Here is a 26,329-nt window from a genome sequence, read left to right as displayed (position 1 = left end):
TCTGTTTGTCCACCCAGGCTGGGAACTTTTGGGAGCTTTCTGACTCCTCATTAATCCCTTCTCTCAACAATGCCATTGACTCAAGCCATCTTTTGTGTCTGTGTAACAAAATCCACGCTGGCCAGCCTGGCTCTCCAAGCTCTCTGAGATCCACCCCAGCCTAATTTGTCTACGTGACCTTCACTCATGCCCCCTTACCGAACTCTTCCCCGTTACTCATCCCTGATCCATGTGTTCCTGTCCTCAAGCCTTTGCTTACACTCTTCCCTTGGCCTTAATCTCTTCCGCCCTGTGCTTATTGTAAGGTCAAATTCTGCTCACATGCTCTACTTCAATGAAGCCCTCCCCCACACAATAAAAAAAATACCAGTAACCTTTCCTTCTTCTGAATTCCCTTAGTCTTAGCATTATCTCTTTGCAGCAGTTCTTCCTGTCTTGCATGATACTTATTTGTACCTTTGTCTTAGCTTCCCTAATACACTGTTACCTAAACAAATTTGAGGACAACGGATATATTTCAAGTTGCTAATCTTAAAGATGAGGAAACGGACTTCCAGGGAACTGCCTTTGCAGCCACACAGCTACTAAATCCAAGATTAAAATCCAAATCCTCTAATTTTCAAACCAGCCCTCTCCTCTGTGTTTATTTATTAGCACTGGAAAGCACCTACTACGTGCCAGGCATTTTTAAAAGCATTTACAAATATAAATCCATTTAATCCCATTTTATAGATGAGGAAACTCAATTTAAACCCAAGTAGTCTGGTTCCAGAGTCTATCCTTTAGTCACTATGCCGGCCTGCCCTTCTACCTGAAAGGGAGCAGGGATTAGGGGTCATGTGATGCTGCTAGTAATTATTTTATTACTATTGATATTTTTATCAGAATATTATTGTGATATAATGGCACTCTTGTAGACACTTACTGTGAATAAATTCATTTCCTCTTCCCAACAGCCTTGAGAGGTAGATCCTGTTATCATCATCATTACCCATCTTATAGGTGATTTTAACTAACGTACAGAGGGCAAAAATAACTTCCCCAATTTGCACAGTAATGACCTAGCTAGAATCAGAATCCAGGCAGCCTGGGGCTGGCATCTGAGACCTTCGCTGTTGTGCTAGACTGTCTCTTAGCTTCCAAGTAGTGCTGAGTCATTAGGAAAGTTGTCTTTTGTTTGTCTCAGCATCCTTCTCTGTGAAGTTCAGGTAACAAAAGCAATGATCTAGCTCACAGAGTTTTTTAAACTCCATGTGAAATATTTATATATATGACAAATATGGATCCAAGGCACCCTTCCTTTTCACTGCTTTGCATTTCATGCAGTCCTTCTTTTGATGAAACTTAAGCACTAGCCATATTTCGTGCATACCTGTTTCGAATTGCTCTTTCATAGTTTCAGCTGGTACCTGAATAGCTCCCACCTTCAGTAGGGGGAGGAGTGGGGCCATCACTCTCCGTACAGGCACACAGGTGCCATCTAGTGGTAGACAAGAGAAGTGCGAGTTATTCAAGTAAAACACTGGAAGAAGACCTGGGTTTTCTCTTGTTTTGTGGTCTTTGGGAACATGTTGCAATGAAAGTTGGGTATATTATACCACAGTTTTTCGTAGGTTACTTAAGATGTATAAAGATACAGTTAATGCATTATTGTTGTTAAATCGGGTGCTTTTAGAATGGAATTTAGGTCCTCGATCAGTACATCTTTAAAAGACTTTGGCATTATAGAGAATCTCACTCTGTTGAACTTTTTTCTTGTTCTGAGTTGCAGTCATTGAGGGTAATAAATACTTAATTGTTAAAACTGGATATAATTAACAGAATTTGTTGTCTCCATCTGCTTGCTGTTGCTAATCCTAGCCCTCAAACTTCCATATTTCCATTTCATGAAACAATCTACTGTTCTTCCATTAAGGAAGAAATCTATTATGTTGTTTTCTAAAGCTTTTATTTCATCAGGTAGTTTGTTAGCAGATGAGAGATTATTAAATGAACATGGAAGACGTGGGTGAAGGTGGATTTGAAACTGAGAGGATTATACACCATGTGACATGGTTGCCAAAACAGCAAGCATTCTTAGTGGCCATAAACCCAGAGCACAGCTCCTTCAATCGTATAAACAAGTCAGACACACACTTGAGAGCCTTTGCCTGCTCCACAAACCAGGGAATATTAATGAGGACAGAGTAGTTAGAGATCAGTTTTAGTATTTGCCAACAGCTCATTTACTGACGTTCTGGATTCCAGACCTTGCTTGTATGAATGAGCATCCTTGATGATTTTTTGCCTTCACAAAGATGATTCCCAAATTTAAGTGTACCATATTTTTGGAAGAACCTTTTCTGTTCTCCTGGGCAACTTTCTTCATTATAATAACAACAATAATAATATTGTGTGCTTACTAATTATAGAGACTGTACAAAGTCCTTAATAGCCATGATTTCATTTAATACTCTTAAAATCCCTGTAAGGGATTATTTGTCTGTTTTCCAAATGAAAATAAGCAAGGCTTAGAAAACTATAAAATATATTCAAGGCTAAACGGTTAGTAGTAAATACCGTTTACAGAATATTCATTTATCAGTCTGTACTCTGGTAGATTAAAATGAAAAGCACGAGCTATGGCTTTCATTTTTATTTAAAAAATTTTATTTAAGTAATGTCTCCACTCAGCCTGGGGTTCAAACTCACAACCCCGAGATCAAGAGTCACACGTTTTTCTGGCTGAGCCAGCCAGGTGCCCCAAGAGTTACAACTTTCTCATTGTTGAGTCTTCATATAATGTCTGGCTTCTAGTAGGCATTTGATAAGTGTTTATTTGATACCTGTGAGCTCTTTCTTGGCCAGCCAGACTTCTGGTTCTGATTTCTCCTCATGTGAAACAAACTAAAGTGGAAGAGTTAGTGGTGAGAATGAATCAGAAAGGAAAGAAGGTAAGGCAAATCCTAGAGCCAGAGGAGAAAAGAGGAGTGTGGCCATAGCAGTGTTTCAGGAAGGAGATCATTTTTTGGCCAAAGGTTGACTCCGTAATAAAGGTACAAGTTAATCTGGCTGGGACCACGATTCTGTTAACCTAAGCTGACACTCACTGGAGGTTCGCGTTAAAGTAATTTGAGCTTTCTTTCCTGGCCCTCCATCTTTACATATTGCTCAATCTTTAAGTAAGTTAAATGCAAATAATACCCGTCTGAGCCATCACTCCTGAGACCATTAAGGATTAGCCCCAATGAGTGATTTTTATGCTCCTTGTGTTGAGTTTGGAAGGAAATGGGACAAACTCTCTCCCCTCTTTCCCTTTCTCCCTTTTCCCCTCACTGGGTTTTGGGAAGGCCTATGCCGTTCTTTGTGGCTGCTCTTCTTGACTCTGCTGTTTTCCCCTCAAACCACATTCCCTAAGTCTGCTGAGTCTCGTGTAACCAAGCACCACAGACGTGGCAATGTTTGACTCAAGAAGGGCTGTTAGGCCTTGGAAACTTGTTCCCTGTGGCATTTCACAGTGTTGATCCTGAGTCTCTGCTTTGTACTTTATACGTTGGAGGATCTTTTCAGAACTGTAGAGTTTTAGGACTTGTGCTACTTATGCTAAGGTACGTTATTTGTGCATTTAACTACATTTAACATGTTGGTCTTAAGCTCTGATATTTTTTTACTCTGCATTTTTAATTTTGTTAATTGTATAGCTGTTCTCTGTTTTTTTCAGCTGATAACTCTTATTGCCTGATAGTGCTCATTTTAACATTATTTGAGGGCTCTGGTCCCCTGGGTCCATGACATCAAATTTCTAACAAATTGATGCATAAACATGAGCCATGTTGTTCCAGGGTCTCTGGATTAACAAACCAAAATAATGTGACTAGATTTTGAGGTTGAAGTCCTATTTCCCAGGGCTTAAGAGGAGAGCATGGCCCACTGCTTAGCTTGGCTCCCAACCTGGCACTTTAGTTTTAATAAATGAGATTCTTTGAAGAGCACAAAGAGTTGATCACATGTAAACAAATGTTTAATGGGTGCATAAAACATTAATGCACCCATTAATGTTTTTTTTCCACTAAAGTGGTTTCCAAAATTATCCTGGCTCTTGTACTTTTTATGTGCGGATAGAGAGGACTCCTGTGCACCTGATGTACTTGATTTGCCAGCCTAATGGTTTGCCTTTTCCTGACCTCATGGAAACTAAGAGGGGAAGGAGCCCAGCCCTGGAGGTGTCTGCTCCAGTGACTTGGATGATTTCCAGATGAGCAGCAGGAGACCTGGGTTGTTACCATGCTGAGTGGGTTGTACAAGGGCTGGGTGTGCTCTTCTCTCATTGTCTCAGGACATGTACACTGCTTCATTTGGGGATTAAAATTTAATGTAAGCAGCTCATTTTTTTAAAGACGAAGGGAAAATGAAAACTCAAGTTTAGTACTAAAAATAAATAACTGTTCTAGAGAAATATTCATGAACTGTTGATTGATTGTTTGCACAGTGGGAAAAAAATTAATCTCTCCACCCATACTCATAACCCTCATCAAAATCCGCTTTCGGTGAGAGCGGACCGTATCCGCGTTCTGGCTCCCTGAGAATGTGAGCTACTTGGGGCAAACTCTCTCTCATCCAGCCTTCTTTTTCTGTATCTCCTAATTCCTGGCACAATGCCCCACACTCAGGAGACTTTCCTTAAAGATACTCTTCTGAGTAGAGACAGAATGAAGAAATATATTTGAAGAACTAGACTGCAGAGAGCCGAATGAATTCCATCTGTACCCATTCAGAAGGAGTATTTGTAAGATGGCACGCAGGATTCAGTTGCCTAACGAGCTCAGCAATATGTTAGGAGGAAAGAAAGATGAACACAGATTCAAATTAAGTTGCCGTTAATCTGAACAGAAATATTCGAATCTTAGAATTTCAGTGATTCATGTTGGAAATTATTGGAGTAATGAAGTCCAAATGTATTTCTGTGTTTTCTGTAATTATTTTATAAAATGTTTGAAAATATTTCAGTTTTAGAATTCATTATAAGGAGACAGACTTACCTGCTGTAACAAAAGCACATGTGATAAAAATATCAGCAAGTCCTTGGTTTAGCTTTGAGTAACACTAGACGCTACTTAACACCTTGGTACCACCATTTATAGAATGGGAAGAACATTGATAAGAGTTTTGTGTTACTCATATAAGATACCATTTTCTATAGTATAATCGAATATTAGTCTTCCTACTTCTACCTAAAAGGTATAGAAATGTCCTAAGTTGTATAAATTTTTCTTCTTCTTGTGGTTTTAATTTTGTCAAAACAAATTGAAACAGAAATAAAAATTTTATATTTTAGGACATCCTTTTAATGTACTTTAATATTAAATAATAGAATACATCCGTCTTTAAAATGTGCAGACTCTTAAATTATTTTGGAGATTTTAATAAACTTCACATTTTATTTTTGAATTTTTGAATTTTATTTTTAAAGTTTATTTACTTTAAGTAACTCTATGTGCTACTTATGCTAAGGTACATGAACTCAAAACCCTGAGATCAAGAGTTGCATGCTCCCTCAACTAAACCAGCCAGGCACCCTTATTTTTCGATTTTTAAATGTTTAAATTCACTCTAGAATTATTTTTATCTTTTTTTTATTCTAAATTTTTTCCACATTGGATATATCTTTCAAGGATGATTTTTCCCTTATGAAGTATTGGATGTGTTTGTATGTTTATTATTATTTAGAGAAATATAATATAGAAATATATTCAATTTAGAAATATAACTACCATATAATCCAGCAGTCCCACTTCTGGGTATGTATCAAAAGGTAATGAAATCACTATCTTGAACAGAGAACTGTTACGCACCTCCATGTTCATTGCAGCATTATTCGCAGTAGCCAAGATATAAAAACAACCTAAATGTCTCCTGATGGGTGAATGGACAAAGAAAATATGGCCTGTATACACAATGGAATATTCAGCCTTAAAAAGGAAGGAAATCCTCCCATTTGCACAACATGAATGAGCCTAGAGGATGTTATGCTAAGTGAAATAAGCCAGATACAGAAAGACAGTTACTGCATGATTTCACGAATGTATGGAATCCAAAATAGTTGAATCCATAGAAGCAGAGAGTAGAATGGTGGTTGCCAGGGACTCAAGGGTGGGGGACAGGGGGAGATGCTGCTCAGGGGTGCAAAGTTGCACTTATGCAAGATGAATTAAGTTCTGGAGATCTGATGGACAGCATGGTGATGATACTTATCAATATGGTATTATATACTTGAGATTTACCAAGATCCTGTTTTCAACACATACCCACACAAAAATGGTAACTGTGTGAGATGATAGAATATGTTTATGAGCTTGATTGTAGAAATCACTTCACAATGTATACATATGTCAAACATCAACTCATATACCTTAAATATATACAGCTTCTGTTCATCAGCTGTACCTCGGCAAAGCTGGGGAGAAAAAACATTATTTCTCAATAGTATTTAGTTTTGTCCCAAGTGAGTACTCTATAATTAAATGTTATCATAAGTATTTATATTTAAATGTATTTATATCATTAAACTCGAATATGTTCTAAAACATGTCATTTAAAATGTATAACCATTTATTTCCTCAAAAACCTGAAAAATTTTTTGTTTCCGTATGTATGGGATGGACTTTGGATTTCATATTGTGACAGTTAATGAGCACCAGCAGAGGGAGCTCCAACTCCTCTTTCTTGGTAAATTTAGCTGTCAACCTGAAAATAGTTAATGGAAAAGGGCACACGTAGAAATAAACTTAAATTACACATGGTTATAAAACTTTGTAAAGGTACGAAAGGGTGGCAATTATAATTACCTTTACCTTTGAGGGAGAAAATAAGCTCGCTTTGATTTCCATGCTTTTGAAGGTAGCTAACCCTCCAATAACTAAACAAAAGACTTCTATGTAGTGTAACCTCTTACAAGTGATCCATCAGGCAACCCCCAAGGCTTTTAGGATCAAGAATCTATCTCTGGTCGGTTGAGGAGGATGAAGAGTAATAGAGTTAATGTTATTGTTTGAAGAGAGGTTAAGTAAAATTGTAAATAACTGGTAGATAGTCACAGTAGCAATGTCACACGGAGGTGAATTGCTGAGTCACCATGTAGGATAGAGAGAGGAAAAAACATCTCATTTTACATAAAACTGTTAGGCATCCAAAAGATTTTTAAACCAGAATCTGCGAAGGCTCCGGAGGGCTGATATCTGGAGGGCAGGACCAAATTATTACCTGTCAGTTTCTTTACAGACCCCAGAAGAAAGTATCACGTGAGGCTGCTGGCTTACGACAACATAGAAGACGGCTACCAAGCAGATCAGACAGTCAGCACTCCGGGATGCGTGTGTAAGTAAGAGTTAGGGCAGCACGTTTCACTCTGTATGCCTCACGGTCCTTGTTCTCTGCTTCCTTCTGTAAATTTAAATCTCATTGCTACTTGGAATCGGTGGTGGTTTTCTATCTTCCGTGGCACCTAACAGAGTTATTTTGAACAAGTACATGCTCAAACTAAATATTTAAGTGAGATGTATTTAATTATAAGAACTTATTTTACTTTTGCAAGCAAAAGACCTTTAGTAATTTAACTGGGAAAAATAACCCTGAATACCTGTCTGCTCTAATCTTGAGGCTATTTATTTCCTTCCAGTTACAGTGTTCAGTTTTACTGCAGCTAAGACCTCTTTGGTTTTATTGCCACTGTGAAGAGAGGGTGTCAGTTTAGTTTTAAATCCATTGCTGGCCTTCTGAATGTCTTTGGCTAGTAGTTTGTCTTCTTGGTGCTTCTGTTTTAATATTTGATTCCTTATCTAACTCATGGAAGAGTTGCTCATAATTGAATGATACACCTCTAGATGTGTCTGTGAACCTCTTTAATGAAAGAAAGACCTAAAGTCAACGAATAGGGTGGGGAATTGTGATTTCATCATTTTACCACTTTCTGCAATAATATGCTGTACAGTAAATTAACATTGTCTTTTTTGATAGCTGTCCGTGATCGCATGGTTCCTCCACCACCACCACCCCACCATCTCTATGCGAAGGCTAACACCTCATCTTCCATCTTCCTGCACTGGAGGAGGCCTGCGTTCACCACCGCACAAATAGTTAACTACACCATCCGCTGTAACCCTGTTGGCCTGCAGAACGCTTCTTTGGTTCTGTACCTTCAGACGTATGTAGCTTCTATTAATGGTGGTTTTCTTTGCTGCTCTCCCTCTTCCCACTTAATTCTTACCATCTTGGGCCAGGTTGACCTTTAGCTGTGAGCACCTGTCTCAGGACTTACCTTACTTATAAAATGGCTGGGAGTTTTGTATCTTTACCATATTCATTGTGAAAACTGCATCTTCTGACCTTTAGTTTCTATAAATGAATTTTGTTTGTTTGTTTCCTCAGCCTCATGCAACAAGATTAGGCAAGAAGATATTATTACTTTCAAGTGGCTACACTTAGCATGTTTAAAGGAAAAAAACAAAAGACCACTTTCATGCTGGCGTCAAAAAATAAAGCTTATTTTGTCTTCTTGGTTATAGTTAGAAAAATGCCCATCATTATGGTTTAAAAGAGTGATTTGACTTCCAGTATTTCAGAGGAAATCCCTTTGTATTGGGATATTTCTATACTGCTAATTTCATAGTTTCCTCTCAGAGAGGCGATTTGTAGGCTAATTTCTATAGGATAATACCAAATGTAGTATTTTAATAGAGGAGATTGCTTTTTTAGTCTAAAAAATTGGTTTTAAAGAAAATGAGATGATAATAACAGTATGCTTACCTGTATTGACTGGAAATACTGATAATCTTTTAGAAACAAAGTACTACCAGCACTAACAACTTCATTACTCATTTTATAGATCAGAAACTCACATGTTGGTTCAAGGTCTAGAACCAAACACCAAATATGAATTTGCTGTACGACTGCATGTGGATCAGCTTTCTAGCCCCTGGAGCCCCGTTGTCTACCATTCGACCCTTCCAGAAGGTACAGACATTTATCTAAATGTTTAAAAAATAGATATGTCACTTTAGGAGCACCTGGGTGGCTCAGTTGGTTGAATGTCTACCTTCAGCTCAGGTCATGATCTCAGGGTCCTGGGATCGAGCCCTGTGTCAGGCTCTCTGTTCAGCAGGGAGTCTGCTTCTCCCTCTGCCCCTCCACCTGCTCGTGTTCTCTCTTTCTCTCAAATAAATAAATAAAATCTTTAAAAAAATAGATATGTCTTTAAAGAAGATACTACCCGGTTACCACCCTGGTTAACATGTATGCATTTGTTTTGTTCCTTAACTTTTGAAATGTATTTTTTTTATTATAGTAAATGTTTTTTCCTCTCACTGTATATATTACACAAGCCAGTGGGCTTAAATTTAATGTCTCTTTGGGGAAACACATTTTCTAAAATCAGGTGTACTCTTCAAGACTGTACTCAAATAATTTAAAATGGAAGTAAGTGAATAGTGTACTTAATGATGTTGGGAGCCCATGTTAGAAGTAATGTGTGTGGTGGCTTGATGCTGTGCACAGTGCGGTGGATAGGACATCTGATAGAATACCATTTCTGGAGCTTACCTATGTCTCTCGCTAAGGTATTTCACATCTGTGGACCTGCATTTCCTTTTCTCTAGAATGAGGGTGAGGGGGTAAATGATCTATGTAAGGACCATCACAACTCTATTCTAATTATGCTAAGAGAAAGCAAAGCAAAGACATGAACTTCAGCGAGCATAGTGCCTGTTGGCTGTGGTTTTGGCTATATTCCATATAGGATGTGATGCCAAAAACCAGCTCTTCACACTCTTAGCTCATACTGAACATGTGGTCAACTAAAATCCCAAGCCTTGACTACTTTTGCAGATATAAAGTATTAGTCTAAGGTCTGCCCTGTAAACTCCCTTATTCACAACTTTTTGGAGAATAACTAAATGTTTTGGTCTCAGAAGTATTTTCTTCAGTGGTTTCCTAGATCAGGTGAAATATATATTCCGTACGTTTTAGTAAGAAATGTAGTTTAGATTCAATACCTAATGGGGTGAGATGCAATACCTAATGGGCAGGTGCTGCTGGTGGAATTGTAAAACTTTCTCGTTATCAGTTTGGCAAAACAATATCAAAAGCCCTAAAAATGCTTACACCCTTTGACTTAGTAATTCTCCATCTAGGAATCTACCATCTCCTTTTTTTTTTTTTTTGATGTTTTAAACATTATAAAAATGAAATTAGCTCTCAGAAAAAAAAGACAATAATAGTGTTTTTTTCTCTTATTGCTAATGATCTGTAAAAGCTGTGATTCTGAGATGTTTTTATAGTGGTTTCTAGTTTTTCACACTCTTCCCTGAGTTTTCAGTCTATTAGCCAGCTTTTTGAGTGTTTATCACCATTTAATCCTGGTAATACAGTATTTTCTCCATGTGTGCACAGCACCGGCAGGCCCACCAGTTGGAGTAAAAGTGACGTTGATAGAAGATGACACTGCTCTGGTTTCTTGGAAACCACCTGATGGTCCAGAGACCGTGGTGACACGCTATACCATCTTGTACGCGTCCAGGAAGGCCTGGATTGCAGGAGAGTGGCAGGTCCTACACCGAGAAGGTAAATATGAGCATAAATTATCAAAGAGGATGAAAAGTAAGATTATTGATGATAAGGAAACAAATAGAAAGAAGGATCTCGAGTTTGTTTTGAATTTATATTTATGAAGTAACAAATGATAAAGGATTTGGGTTTTATTCACAGAACATTGGGAAACCGTCAGCATATTTTAAGCATGAGCATATGATTCACATTCCAGAAAGATCACTCTTGACTGTTGTGACTAGAATGGGTTTGGTGCAGGAGGGATGGGTCAGAATAATGTAGAGACTTGGAGGTGACTACAACGGTCCAGACGATAAGCCTGGATTAGGATACCAAGGATTGAGATGGAAAGGAGAGGATGGTCAAATGACAGTAGCTTAAGTAGAGAAAGAATGGGGCAAGGAAGGAGGAATTGTTATAGATGACTACTAGATTTCCAGTGGTGGTGTGTCTTGCCCTGGAGTAGCAAACACTGGAAGAAGATCTGGTTTAAGGGAGCAGACTTTTGTACTCAGATGGTCCACATACAAATAAACTGGCCCATATGAATATCAGGGTCCCACTTAAGTACTTAATTCAGACATGCATGCTGGGAAAAGAACAGTTTGCTAAGCAATTAAAAGCTTCAGATGGATTTCAAGAAGGAAATTTGTTGGCCACCTACATATTCTAAACACTTTTACAGTACTAGGCATTTGTACATACATTTTACCTTTTAAAGGGAATATTTACCTAATTAGGATGAACTTTAAAGACCTGTGGATTTAAGATAAAACTCTATGCAATTGTAAAGCAAACAAATGGTGACTTTAGTTGGAATTTTAATAGTCATATATTCATGTTTTCATTATGCCAAAGCCCCACTAAGTAATATTTTCCTAGTCACTGAAGAGACTTGAAAGTAATAAGTACTTGCCAGCAATACAGTTTTATATTTGCATCAGTTATCTATTGCTACCTAACAAACCACTTTAAAAATTAGCCATCCTATTTTCTCACAGTTCTGTGAGTCAGCAATTTGGACTGGGATCAGCTGGGCACTTCTTCTCTTGGTCTGTCCTGAGGTCACTCATGAGACTGAAATCATCTCATGGTTTTAACAGAGTGTGAGTAGCTCAAAAACAGCAAGAGAGAGTTCCAACATCAGGAAGAGTGAGCAAGCTGCACGTACAAAGCTTTGCAAACCTCTGCTTGTATCACATTCACTAACGTCCCACTGGGCAAAGCAGATCAGGTAGACGAGCCTAGAGTTAGTGTGGGAGCGGACTGCCCACGGGTGTGGATTGATGGAGGTACAATTAATTTGGGGCTTACAAACTACCACAATATTCTTAAAATGTACAATTCACTTTTAGTTAATTCCAAAATGATTTATTGACATATTTGACCATGACTAACCTGATTTATCACATGAGCACTTCCTCCCTTTAGCTCTTCATTTGTACCTGCCTAAAAAGAAACAGTATTTTGTTTTGCTTCCTTTTAATGCATTCATTTGTCACTTTCAGACAAGGCTCAGAAAAGAACATTTTGCCTCTTTGATTACCCAGTAGTGAAATGGGTTGTAATTGCAGGTTTTTACACCTATATAAGCTGTTCTAACTACATAATCATGCATGGGAGGGGGAAAAATCTATTTTTGCCATTATCCTACTTTTGTGATTTTAAGAAAAATTCTCAGCAAGAAGCTATACCATCTTGTACACGTCCTTTTTTTTACAGCTAATGCTAGTATTTCACAGAGGACACAATAAGCAATATAGGTAAAAAACAGTTGAGTTTATTTTTTTTGAGAGTAAAAAACATAAAGGGGGGGCACCTGAGTGGCTCAGTCATTAAGCATCTGCCTTCGGCTCAGGTCATGATCCCAAGGTTCTGGGATCGAGCCCCGCATTGGGCTCCCTGCTCACCGGGAAGCCTGCTTCTCCCTCTCCCACTCCCCCTGCTTGTGCTCCCTCTCTCACTGTCTCTCTCTCTGTCAAATAAATAAATAAAATCTTTAAAAAAATAAAGGGTTTGAGTCACCCACTTTTATTTATTTGTAAGATTTTATGTCTAAGTAAGCTCTATACCCAATGTGGGGCTTGAACTCACAACCCCGAAATCAGAAGTCACATGCTCCACCAACTGAGCCAGACAGGTGCCCCTTGAGTCACTCAGTTTTAAACCAAAAGCAAAAAATACATCATGGCATTTAAAGAAAAAAATAAAATGTAAAATGGTCTTTAATGTCTAATTATGGCAACTTTTGGAAAAGGTGATGAAAGTGTAGAAAAAGATGAGGAAAGCAGAAGAGGGAGAATATCAGTATTTCTTTTCTATATATCTACTAATCTATATATGTTTTGTTTATACATATTTATGTATATAATTAATTCACATATTGCCAAGTGGGATAAGATAAAGCATTTTAAAAATGTTCCTGATGACCAGATAATATTTGTGGCTAAAGGTGTATTGGTAAAATGGTTGAGCAGAGATGTGATATGAAATCATACTTGTGTGTAAAGTGAATCAGAAATTAACAGCCTTTACCTTTCTGATATGCAGTAAATCAGCACAAACTAGTCAATTCTTTTAAAATCTAAAAGACACTATAGGAAGTCATGCCCTATACTATAGCAGTTCCTGAACTCTGTTCCTCATAGCATGAATTTCCCACAACCATAAAGACGCTCCTTCTTCAAAAATAAAGTTACATGACTAAATAAATTTAGCCTAAATAAATATGTCATTTCCTCCTATTAGAGATGCACATTGGAAATTAAAATTCTTCAATAAAGGAATTTAACTCAGCATTTGCCGAGTAAATCAGAATACCAATAGTAGGAACAAATTGATTTATTAAATGAATTATTGAGTGATTACTGTGTGGCAGGCTCTTTTCTAGACATTGGCAATACCACAGTGAACAAAACAATGTTCTTTCCCCTTTGAAGCTTATATCTCAGTGACACACAAATATGTAGATATTTAGGTACTGTTATAAGTGGTATTAAAAAAGCTGCAAGGGGGGAGGTGGAAGAGACAGAGTGATGGAGGTAGCAAGGTTAGATCCTTTTGGAAGAAATGACATCTCAGCGGAGCCATGTGAATACTGGAGGAAGTGCAAAGGCCCTGAGATGGAAGTGTGCTTGGCATGTTAGAGGAACAACAAGAAGGCAGGGAGCCTAGAGTGAGGGGAAGAGCAGGCAGTAGGAAATCAGTGGGGTGGAAACCAAGGGCAGATTTTGTAGACCACAGATTTTATTCTAAGAGAGATGAAAGACATCAAAATCTTTTGATCAGATTTATATTTTAAAAGGATTACTTTGTCAACCACCTAAAAGACTGATTATAAGTTGGTAAGTGTAGAAGCTGAGAGACCACTGAATATACAGGTGTCCATGTGAGAGTTAGTGGGCATTTGGACAAGGGTGATAATGAGGAAGGTAATAAGAAGCTATTAGAACATAATTTGAAAGAACGGCCTACAAGGTTTGCTGCAGATTGATGAGGAGCGTAAGGAAAAAAAGAAGCAGAATTGATGGGGGAAATCAGAGGTTTGGTGGTTTTTTTTTTTTTTTCAAAATCTCTTTTTTTTTATTATGTTATGTTAATCACCATACGTTACATCATTAGTTTTGGATGTAGTGTTCCGTGATTCATTGTTTGTGCATAACACCCAGTGCTCCATGCAGAACGTGCCCTCTTTAACACACATCACCAGGCTAACCCATCCCCCTCCCCTCCTCCCCTCTAGAACCCTCAGTTTGTTTCTCAGAGTCCATCGTCTCTCATGGTTCATCTCCCCCTCCGATTTTCCCCCTTCATTCTTCCCTTCCTGCTATCTTCTTCTTCTTCTTTTTTTTTTTTTTTTAACATATAATGTATTATTTGTTTCAGAGGTACAGTCAACAAAACCAAAAGAGGTTTGGTTTTTAACATGTTAAATTTGAGATGTGTCCTAGATGTCCGAGTAGAGAGGTTGATTAAGCAGTGGGAGGGTTAAGTTCTTGGGAGAGGTGCGGAAAAGTATACTAGTGGTATAACTAGGTAGATGATTTTTAAGACTGTGGAACTGGAAAACAATCACAGTGTAGACAGAAGTGAGTTCTGAGACTGCATTCTGGAGCACTTCTTCAGCCTCAAAATCTTATTCTGTGCTTTTTTATCCTCCATGAACACTCCTTTGGCAACAAATAGCTCATATTTTAATATAAGGTTCAATTTGGCACTTACTGAGAATTATCTTGTACAAGCATTAGGCCAGCCACCGTAAGCTGTTCAAATATGAAAAAAATTTCTGTTCTCCAGAAGGGGGAGGATCAGAGGTGAGGAAGAAGACTCACTTTCATGGAGTAAATATACTTATGTCAGAGACTTGCCAGTGGTAGTTTATTTAATCCTTTCCAATAACTATATGAGGTGGGAATTATTGCCCCCATGAGGAAATTAAAGTTCAGTAATGTGCCCCAAGTCACAAATTACTTAGTTGGTAGCATGCCAGCATTTGATCAACATTGATCCAACACTGAGGCTATTGTACTGTCTGGTTTCTGAAACTCCTAAAATAGCTGAAGATTCAGACGCATATGAAAGGCAGTGGACTGGCATAATCACACTGACTGAGATTCTAGATAGTGTGCTGAGAAAATAGAAGGACAGGCAGATCACTTTAATATTTGGGAACTGCTTTGAGTGAACTGCTTTTTTCCTCATAAAGAAGCCAGAATGTTAGTTTCCTTTTTTTGTGTGAAGGAACACAAAAAAAGGAAAGGAAGGAACGGGAGGAGCACTTGCACACATCCACACAGCTCATTTGCTTATAAAACCTGAATTATATGAAAAGACTTTTTGGGGAACCTGGGTGGCTCAGTTGGTTAGGCTTCTGCCTTAAGATCAGGTCATGATCTCAGGGTCCTGGGATCTAGCCCCACATCTGGCTCTCTGCTCAGCAGGGAGTCTGCTTCTCCCCCTCACTCTCCCTCTCTCTCAAATAAATCTTCAAAAAAAAAAAAACTTTTAATTTCAGGTAGGGACTGGTTTTTGCCAAGCGTTTTTAAAAATTAAATGTGAAGTATTCTGTGGTAAAATGGAAACTCTATTTATTTATATGTCTATTGTGAAGAAATTGAAATGTTCTTCCTTCTAGTTAATTGTAACATGTCACAATACATTTTTGGTTTTTATTCACCTGTCTGAGAACATGGTAACAGTAGAAAGACTCTTCCTGATTCTAAATAAGAGTCAGCTTGTTTACTTAACAGTTGTGTACTCAAGTAGCTCACACTCTCTTCAGGGCAGACTGAAACCAGAGAACATGAAAACAAGCCATATTCAGCCCTCGCATAGCTGCTTGGTTGAGCTGCCTCACACCATGTGACCTCAGAGGTGGCCTCCGAATCCTGACCTGAGCTCTGAGATCAACCCACATTTCACTTGCATAATGAAATATACTCTAGCAAGTGTAAGAGAATTCTTAGTCCAGTCTGGCCTGGAGGTGACTGCTACAAGCTATCGTTAAGTTCTTCAAAGCTATCGCAAGGATGCTCTGGGTGAGGGGCGGGCGGTGGGGGGGGGAGTGAGATGACATCACCTGAGGGAAGCTAGGTTCCCTGTGAATATCGACTCACAGATGCAGTGCGTGCTGGAACAACTTTGTGGTTGAATTCTGTTACACCTGTGTTCTTAACGTGAGAGTTCATTCCTAGGGTGGGAGTCCCCTTTGTAAGAAAAATATTTCCGGGCCATGGCAGAACCAAAAGCAGAAAGACCCCTCAAGGAGTATTAGTACACACATAGCAATCCTTCTTAGCCATCATGCCAACAGAGAAAATTCCTTTGATATCAAATATCATATATAAATTCAAGTAATGCTGACTTTGGAGAGAAGTAGATGCTATGCAGGTTACTGGTGGTCGTTTTGATAGCTAACCTGAGGTCTAGGTCTTCAACACTGAGGTTCCTATATAACTTTGGAATTTTCCTTCCTGTTTATTTCCAAGAAATCTTAGATAATGATTGGGTGAGCAAGAAATGTATTCATACTTTCAAAAATAATTGTTTCTAATTTAAGAACAAGATCATCTGTCACGGTGATTACCGTTAGTAGTTTAAACATTTCTTTTTCAGTTTTATTTTTTTTTTTAGTAATCTCTTCACCCAGTGTGGGGCTCACACTCACAACCCCAACATTAAGAGTCACATGCTCTACCAACTAGTCAGCCAGGGGCCCCTAAACATTTCTCAAAGAAGAAAAGCCTTTCATATTGGATCTAGAAAATCTAATTATGACTGTTGAATCTGGGTTCGTTATAAACATTCTTTCTTTACCTATGTTTCAAATATACTATTCTAAAATGTTTTTAATGCTGTTTGTATCCAATTTTATAAATTTTGAGGGGTAAAAAAACATATAAAAACGTAAACAAAAAAACCTATTACTTTAGAACACTACTCCTAAAACAAAATTACAGAGGATTATATAGAGGCAGCGTGCATGATACAAAGTTAAGTGAAAACTCTAAAATATAAAAAATGCATGTAGTAAATACGTACCCACACATGTACAGTGTATTCATGGGCGCGCGCGCGCGCGCGCACACACACACACACACACACACACACACACACACACACACACACACACACACACACACACACACACACACACACACACACACACACACACACACACAAATATACCAAGATGTTAACAAAGGGAGATTAGATTGTCCTCTTATTTATATCTGTCTGTGGATTCCAAACGCTGTACAGTGAACACGGTGTCCCTTTTATAATCAGAAAATATTTGTTAAATAAAGGACCACGATGGTGTGTTTGAAAGAATGAATAAAAGAGAAAAAATTAAGGCTTACTTAATTTGCAATTGATCTCTTTATAGGAGCAATCACCATGGCTTTGTTAGAAAACCTGGTGGCAGGAAACGTGTACATTGTCAAGATATCTGCATCCAATGAGGTGGGAGAAGGACCCTTTTCAAACTCGGTGGAGCTGGCAGTCCTTCCGAAGGAAACCCCTGACTCTAATCAGAGGCCCAAGCGTTTGGATTCTGCCGATGCCAAAGGTCTGTACACCACAGTCACTGAGCTTTCTGAAGAATGTTCAGTGTTTCTTCAGCTCTCCTGCACTGTATTTCTGCTCCTCCTGCGGCCATATCCCTGCACTTGGTTTCTCAAATTGTTGCCAGCGCTGTTCTGATGCTGTGGAGCTACAGGCTGTCCCCTGCACTCCACAGGGAGACCAGCTTACCTCCCAGTCAGCTGCCGTTTTCACCACTGTGTCCCAGTTACTCCTCTTCCCAGCTGCACAGCCACCACACCGAGGAGCCACACGGCCCCGAAAACCGATGGGAGTAGGCTTCCAGGGAGGGTTCGCGGAAATAAACCACTGTGCTGGCTGTGGTGTTCAAGCTGAGAGCATGGTTTTCATTGAGTTGTTGCCACAGATAAACAGCCTTTCTGGAGAGAAAGTTGTTTCTCTCTAGAAGAGCAGTTGGAAGAAGTATCTTCAAAAGAGCCACCCTCAGGGGCACCTAGGTCGCTCAGAGGGTTAAGCGTCTGCCTTTGGCTCAGGTCATGATCCCTGGGTCCTTAGGTCATGATCCCTCGTTCTTGGTATGGAGCCCCATGTCCTGCTTCCTGGCTCAGCGGGGAGCCTGCATCTCCCTCTTCCTCTTCCTCTGCCACTCCCCCTGCTTGTGCTCTCTCTATTTCTTTGTCTCAAATGAATTAAAAAAAAAAATCTTAAAAAAAGCCACCCTCACTCCAGGGCAACTGTCCTGTCCCAAAGGAAGCCAGGCCTCCCCCCTGTGGTACAGGACAAGGAACCTTTTCCTCTTTTTGGGGTGGGGGAAGTGCGCCTGCAGAGGGCGATGGGGCTTTAAATGGAGGAAATGCCAACTGAACTCAACAGGATTAAGCGTAGCTCCTCAGATGCCTCAATACATACAGATACTCAATACATACAGATGTGTGTGTGTGTGTACGTGTATGTGTGTGTACGTGTGTGTGTGTACGTGTGTGTGTGTGCGTGTGTGTGTGTACACATACAGATAGGTTTAAGCATTGGAGGGAGGCAGCGGTGGTAACTCCCTTATCCTGGGAAAAGGAGAGCAAGGCTCATAGTCACTTCTCAGATACCCGCTATTCAGAGTGTCTGTGGACCAGCAGCATGAGTATTACCCAAGAGCTTGTTAGATGTTCAGAATCATGGGCCCCACCCCAGACATGGTGAATCAGAATCTGTATTTTAAAATAACCCCTAGTGATCATGTGCACATTAAAGTTTGAGGAGCACTGCCAAGTAAATGCAGATATGGACATGGGAAACTCAGCTTTAATATACAGATCTGCTTTTAAGGTAACATGACATGAAAGTTACTGTCTGGTTCAAGAAACATCTATGCTTTGTGCCCTTTAGCATTATAAGTTATTAACTGATGTTTGTGTTTCATATAATATGGTATTTAGAACTGGTATTTGGAATCTTCAGTATGGGAATATATAAACTGATCTTTGAGATCACTGATAAAAAGAGTAACGTGTCTTTTCTGCTTAGACACAGATACTGTCAAACATTTTCCTAGGAGAGGAAGACAAATTACAGAAAAGCAAATAGCTATCTTAGAATTATAATAAATGGACTCATTTATTTTTCTGATTGATACTGAGTAAATGTGTTTCTGCTTTTAGTTTATTCAGGCTATTACCATCTGGACCAAAAATCAATGACTGGCATTGCTGTAGGCGTTGGCATAGCCTTGACCTGCATCCTCATCTGTGTTCTCATCTTGATATACCGAAGTAAAGCCAGGTGTGTTTCCGTGGCTAGACATGTTGAGGTGGTTAAAAAACATTTAAATTACAGTAACCACCAGAAGCAAATTGAAATCCAGTGCCTTCTAGAGTAACTGGGATTTTCCACTTTCAAATAATGTTACTTGAGTTTTTTTTTAATTTTTTATTGTTATGTTGATCACCATACATTACATCATTAGTTTTTGATGTAGTGTTCCATGATTCATTGTTTGTGCATAACACCCAGTGCTCCACGCAGAACGTGCCCTCTTTAATACCCATCACCAGGCTAACCCATCCCCCCATCCCCCTCCCCTCTAGAACCCTCAGTTTGTTTCTCAGAGTCCATAGTCTCTCATGGTTCGTCTCCCCCTCCGATTTCCCCCCCTTCATTCTTCCCCTCCTGCTATCTTCTTCTTCTTCTTCTTCTTTTTAATATATATTGTATTATTTGTTTCAGAGGTACAGATCTGTGATTCAAGAGTCTTGCACAATTCACAGCGCTCACCATAGCACATACCCTCCCCAATGTCTATCACCCAGCCACCCCATCCCTCCCACCCCCCCACCACTCCAGCAACCCTCAGTTGTTACTTGAGTTCTTAATTGCTACAGAGATGTGCTCACTTTGGAAGGAGATTTTTTTTTTTGCCATTTGAAAAAAGTTACTGTGCCAATAAAATGTTCTTAAATGAGGCCCTAGTTTCTTCATGTCCTTTTTATTTTGAGCAGTACAAAGTATATCCTTTGGTTTCTTTTTTTAAAATGGCACACTTCGTCTGATGCATATGCTGATTGTGAGGAGATTCCTTACTGTCCGGAATACTTTCATATCTAAGTAGCCTGCCATTGAGAGCTCCTCCCTTATTTCCATAGGACATATGTTTGGAATTCTCTAGACATGGCGTTAAAATAAATGTGATAACTAGGGATTTGTTCTCTGTAAACTCTCTTAGGCAATCTCATTTGTAGTTTGACTTTGGCTAAATTCTCAGCGTGCAGTAAGTTTGTCTATTTCTAACCTTTTATATTTTGGCTTTTGCTTTCATTTATTTTAAGGTTCTTTATTGTATTTAAAAAAATCAAAGTCAGGTACACATTATTTTTGGATAATCCTTATCGCTAGGCTCACTCCATTAGCCTTGACTATCAGGATTTACTCTTTATGTATGGTACTTGTGTATAAAAACATACTCAGAAAACATTATGTTAGAGAAAGAATTCTAACATCTTTTTGTATATTTGATTAATGTAGTTTTGCTGTACAAGTTTCTCACTTGAAGAATATTTTTATAAAATCTTTCTGTACAAAAAAAGTCTTTATGTACATGTTCTCTTGATACCTAAATCTTGCCAAAGTGCTGCTGTAAATTTGCCATCATTAACTGGCAAGTGAATTGTTAGGTTAGTGTGACAATCAGGCAGACCTGAAAGAGAACATGTAAATTTTAAAATTATAATTTCTGCATAAATTTGAAGCAATCAACAGTAATAAATAATAGTATTTTGTAAATATTAAGGTTTTTATTAAGTGTAAAAAATAATTTTCTATAAGCAGATACTGGGGCAAAAAGAAAGAAGTTTCCTAAAATCATAAAAGTTTGTAGCAGTGAGTTTGAGGTAAAAATCTAACACTCAGGTCCTGAAGATACTTGAGAAATAAGCATTGAAGAACTCCACTGTTTGTGAAGTCATGATTATAGGCCACATTTGGTACATTCGTCCAGATCTCCTATGAAACTGGAAGATTTCCTTTTCTTGCAATATTTCAGGAAATCATCTGCTTCCAAAACGGCACAGAATGGAACTCCACAGTTATCTCGCACTAGTACCTCCCTAGCCAGTGGGAATGAAGCCGGAAAGAACCTGGGAGGAGCTGTAGAAAATGAAGAATCCTTAATGCCAATGAGAATGCCAAACAGCTTCATTGACGCAAAGGTACTCTGAGCTGAGATACTGATTTGCTGTGTAATCCTTCTGTCCGTTCATCTTCCCTTGATGTGTGAAACTGGCTTGCTAAAAAATCCTATGTTGGACGTATTATCTCCATATTCTACTTGATGAAATAGAAACCAGTTTCACCCAGATCCTTCCTTATGTAAAATATATGGGGAGAAGAATAATAAGGATGGATAAAAGATAAAGGAATAAAAGATTAAAGAGATAGAGAAAAAAATGAGAAAACAGCATAAAATCAATTAGATGGGATTGTGTGGAGCTAACATGTTTTAGATAAGGACACAAGGGCCATTAGTCTATATTTACTATAATTTGGATTGCCCTGTATTTACTCTGTGGGCAATTTTTTTATTAATCCATTTTTATACTTTGGTTGATTTTTTTTAACTGCCTTGGACATTAGAACATTCCAGGTATCAACTATAGTTTTAAAAATATGGAGTATCTAAATAGATGTCTCAAGATCCTTCCCTTTATGGCTTGAGGAAGTGGGATATAATAAAAGAGTGTCATTGGAGGATTTTACTTCATGTCCTTTCCACTATATGTAATAATAGTACAGTGATAAGCATTAGGAAAACCAACTGAAAATTATTTTTAGTCACATTGCAACATTAGATAGTGTGCATTATTCTAATAGCTCTCATAACCAATGCGGTATAAATCAGGTATCCATAAACTATAGCCCAGCCCAGGCTAGTCCACAGCCTGTTTTTGTATGAGCTAAGAATGTTTTTCACATTTTTAAAGGGTAGTTTGAAAAAAAAAAGGAGCAGAAAATGAGACAGAGGCCATATGAGCCCTGCAAAATCTAAAATATTTACTATCTGGCCCTTTACAGAGAAGGCTTAACAAATCCTGGCCTAAATTCTTCCCCAACCCTTTCCTAAAATTTAGAATAATAACAGAAATATAACAAAATTTCAGGCAGTTTTGATACTAATTTTTTTTAAAGACTTTATTTGTCAGAGAGAGAGAGGGAACACCAGCAGGGGGAGTGGGAGGCAGAGGGAGAAGCAGGCTTCCCGCTGAGCAGGGAGCCTGATGCGGGACTCGATCCCAGGACCCTGGGATCATGACCTGAGCCGAAGGCAGACGTTTAACTGACTGAGCCACCCAGGCACCCTACAGTTTAAAATTTATGAAAAGTTTAAGAAGTAAAAACCTTTATCATCTCATTATTTTATTTTTTAAAAGATTTATTTGAGAGTGAGCAGGGGGAGGGGCAGAGGGAGAAGGAGAGAGAATCTCAAGCAGACTCCATGCTAAGTGCTGAGCCTGGTGCTGAGCTCCGTCTCAGGACCCTGAGATCATGACCTGAGCCAAAACTGTCAGGTGCTCAACCGACAGAGCCAGCCAGGCGCCCCTGATATTAAATTTAGTATAATCATATTTAACAGATGCAATCTACTCACATCTAGTGCAGCACTATATATTATGTATATTATGAATAAATAATAATGACTTGATTTTTGTTACTCCTGTTGTCTTTTTTGTTTGCAACTTAATTTAGCTTTTATTTTCTGATACAAATGTGAGCCATTCAACTCATTTCCAATTAATCTAGAACACTGGAACCTAAAACTTCCAAATAAGCATAAAAAGTACTAAAGCACATTGAGGTTCTCTTATTACTAACTTGGAACTGGGCATGAGAAAGGATTAGGAGAAGCGGCATGGGGAAGAAGACATGGAAAAAAAGAGAGAATCTTAAGTGAAAAGAGGCCTCAGAAGCAGAGAAGCCTCATCTCTCTGTTCCCTCGGCTTAGGCTAAGAACTGATCCTCCATTTATTGCCATTTTGTTGAGCATATGCGGGCCCATGGTTTTTTTCTTCCCAACTACATTTTAAGTTTCTCAGATATGTGGAAAGGTTGAAAGAGTAATATAATAAATGCACAAATAATTGTCAATATCTTGTCTATACTTCTATATGTATATTTTTTAAAGATCTTATTTATTTATTTGACAGAGAGAGACACAGCGAGAGAGGGGAACACAAGCAGGGGGAGTGGGAGAGGGAGAAGCAGGCTTCCCGCCGAGCAGGGAGCCCGATGTGGGGCTCGATCCCAGGACCCTGGGATCATGACTTGAGCTGATGGCAGATGCTTAACGACTGAGCCACCCAGGCGCCCCTGTACTTCTATATTTCTATGTATTTTTGTTTGCTGTAACATTTGGAAATAATTTTTAGAATTATTACACTTCACCCCAAATACTTCAGCATGTATCTCTCTCAAGAATAAAACTATTATATCTTTTTGATCACTAACAAATGCCTTGTATTTGTGGGGTACTGTTTATGTAAAAAAAGAAATAGTGATGTCCCTGATGGTTTTTTCTTTTAATATTTAAAAATTTTGTGTACTACTTGTAATAAACTGAAATCTGTAGTATTTACATTTTCTCGTTTTATTTCTCCAGGGAGGAACTGACCTGATAATTAATAGCTATGGCCCTATAATTAAAAACAACTCTAAGAAAAAATGGCTTTTTTTCCAAGATTCTAAGAAGATAAAAGTTGACCAGGTAACCCACCTAAATGAGAAAAATTTTTGGCAACCTATGGTATCATGAAATGATAAAAAGAGAGGAAAATGTAAATGAAGGCCTTAATTTTCATGTTCTGTCTGGATATGATTTTATTAACTTGGGGCATAACTCTGTGGAAATCCATGGTGCGTGATCATTGAAGTGACAGTTGGAATAGTAACCAGAGCTGTAGTTTTCAGCAGGGAATGGGGGGCAGTGGAGGAAGGGATGTGGCAGGAGTTAGCATCAAAAATCACTGAAGAAGCCTTTAGACACTTCACTTGCCCCAGTAATCCTGATGTGTTGCCACTTGGGTGGGGGACTACTGACCTAGATCATCTCTTCATGATGATGGCCTTCAACCCATATCCTTGAACATACAGACTACGTAAAGCCATATTTATTATTTTTCAAGAGCACTCTATCATCACTGATGGTGTTTTATGTATTTTTAGCCTCAAAGAAGATTTGCTCAAGCGGTGTGCTTTTACCAGCCAGGCACTACTGTGTTGATCAGTGATGAAGACTCTCCCAGCTCCCCGGGTCAGACAGCCAGCTTCCCAAGACCCTTTGGTGGTATTGCAGCTGATACTGAGCACTCAGCCAATAGTGAAGGCAGCCACGAGACGGGGGATTCTGGAAGGTTCTCCCATGAGTCCAATGACGAGATACACCTGTCCTCGGTCATAAGCACCACCCCCCCAACTTCCAGTTCCTTCACTGGCAGTGAGTCAGGTGGGGATCCCTCCTTGAGGAAGCGTGAGGACCCAGCAGTGCTGCTGGATGCTAAGCAAACTTCCTCCTTGGTTCTGCAGCCGCCATCCACCATGCTGCGCTTTGATAAAAATGATTTTCCAATCTAGAGAGCCATGTTCAGGTATTGCCACCTTTAAGTCTGTTCGAAGGACAATGAACAGGGAGCCAAAGCCTTCTGTGAAAATCTTGGTGTCTTATTGGGTATTTCAGCTTTTTTTTTTTTTTGAATGTGTTTTGTTTTTTTATGTTTAAACTCGTGTATTTTGAATGTGTCATTGTCAGCAATGTGAAGAGACAGTCAAGAGATTTGACTGGATTATAAAATATATCACTGGAGCAAAGGGAAGACTTTGGAAAGCCCCTTTGCTGACTATCTACCTCAGTTTGCCAGGTGGCGAACTCAGAAGAGACAACTTTGTTACCTCGTTTATTGTGGTAGTTTATCTCCGCTCCATAACCAATGATACTTCCTAGTAGCATTTTGTTTTCATTGCTGTACGTGTAGTGCGTGTGATCAAAGGAGTCATATAGGTATATGAGTAAGAATGTTTATCTGAAGCTCTGATTTTTTTTTTTTTTAAAGAAAACTCTGACATCTGCATGGTTTGGAGAATGTCGTGCCTCCACTGTGAGGACTGTCGAACCACCGAGAAGAGAAAAAGTGGGACTGTTGATTTTAACGAATGACCAAAACAAAGAAAAAAGTGTCTCTCTTTTGAGAACAGAACTATTCAGTAGCATATAGGAAATCCTGTGGCTTCACTGGCCTTTCTGATTTGGGCATTAGAGCCTGAGTGCTTTACCTGCTGTTCCCTAAAGCTCAGCTGCCTACAGCCGTGCCTTTTCTACCTTCCCCTTTGCCTGACGGTCGGCCAAAGGCTGCACTGTCTCGTTTGCAAAGCATCCTCACCATTTCCAGAGTTAGTTGCAAAACTCCACGCAGAAAACAGATTTTTAAAGAGAATTGGTTAGAGTTTTTGTTTTTTAAGCCCACCTTGACTAAAAAAGGGTAAAGAAATTTCATAAAATATTAAGAATAAAGATAAATGCAACAGTAGACCATAAAATGAACTAGAGGTTATCATGGTAACAGTGCCTTCCATTATATATTATGAAATTCTTTGCCTTATACCTTTTTAATATTCATGAAGTTGTTCAGGACAGGAGTACAGGAAGTTGCCTTAAGAGTTTCTTGGATTTTATCAATAACTATTTTGATGTATAGTATCTTACCAAAGCATTTTAGTTCGTCTTCATGCAGGTTTGGTTTAGGGATAAGTATTCAGAGCTCTACCACCTTGCTTGTATTTTCTTGAATTCTTAAGAGAATTTGGTACTCTATTTATAATCTTCTTTCCATGTCAATGCTGTGAATGAGGAATGCTAACTCCAGGAGTGAGTTAATCCTCTTGCTGGTTTGAAATCAGCAAACTGTTTACTCAGCCACATAGAATAGGTTTTCTTTCAGTCATGAGACAGTTACCTACTAGGTACCCAGCAGTGGAAGAGGAAAAAGAATTAAACACACGGTGTAGAGAGGGGACCCCATATTTTTTGGTAAGTATTTCTTCACATTATCTGGAAATGACTTCTGAGCCTCATTTTTTAAAAGGAATCTTAATGGATTTCCCCCTTGAAACCTTTGGCTTACGGGGTGGGTGGGGAAGTGATGCTAAATGGTGTTCTAAAATCAAAAGAATATTA

At 38.8% G+C, this 26,329-nt stretch overlaps 1 protein-coding gene across 2 annotated transcripts in view; it reads left to right on the top strand.

Moving 5' to 3' along the window:
- PRTG (protogenin) overlaps positions 1–25,792 on the top strand; it is a 121,629-nt gene extending 95,837 nt beyond the window's left edge. The window contains exons 12-21 of one of the 2 annotated variants that reach the window (XM_027571067.1): positions 7,258–7,353; positions 7,993–8,179; positions 8,861–8,988; positions 10,423–10,593; positions 17,465–17,647; positions 19,275–19,395; positions 21,152–21,317; positions 23,762–23,866; positions 24,325–24,604; positions 25,209–25,792. In XM_027571067.1, the coding sequence (XP_027426868.1) occupies positions 7,258–7,353; positions 7,993–8,179; positions 8,861–8,988; positions 10,423–10,593; positions 17,465–17,647; positions 19,275–19,395; positions 21,152–21,317; positions 23,762–23,866; positions 24,325–24,604; positions 25,209–25,312 (1,541 nt within the window). In that variant the 3' untranslated portion in view covers positions 25,313–25,792. Of the gene's footprint in view, positions 1–7,257; positions 7,354–7,992; positions 8,180–8,860; positions 8,989–10,422; positions 10,594–17,464; positions 17,648–19,274; positions 19,396–21,151; positions 21,318–23,761; positions 23,867–24,324; positions 24,786–25,208 lie in introns of those variants that run through there. The other variant, XM_027571066.1, reaches the window with a different exon arrangement.
- Positions 25,793–26,329: the final 537 nt, after the last annotated feature.

The sequence above is a fragment of the Zalophus californianus genome, chromosome 6 (genome assembly GCF_009762305.2).
Source record: "Zalophus californianus isolate mZalCal1 chromosome 6, mZalCal1.pri.v2, whole genome shotgun sequence".
In the NCBI taxonomy this organism is placed as follows: domain Eukaryota; kingdom Metazoa; phylum Chordata; class Mammalia; order Carnivora; family Otariidae; genus Zalophus; species Zalophus californianus.
This window is presented reverse-complemented; position numbering and strand designations above follow the sequence as displayed.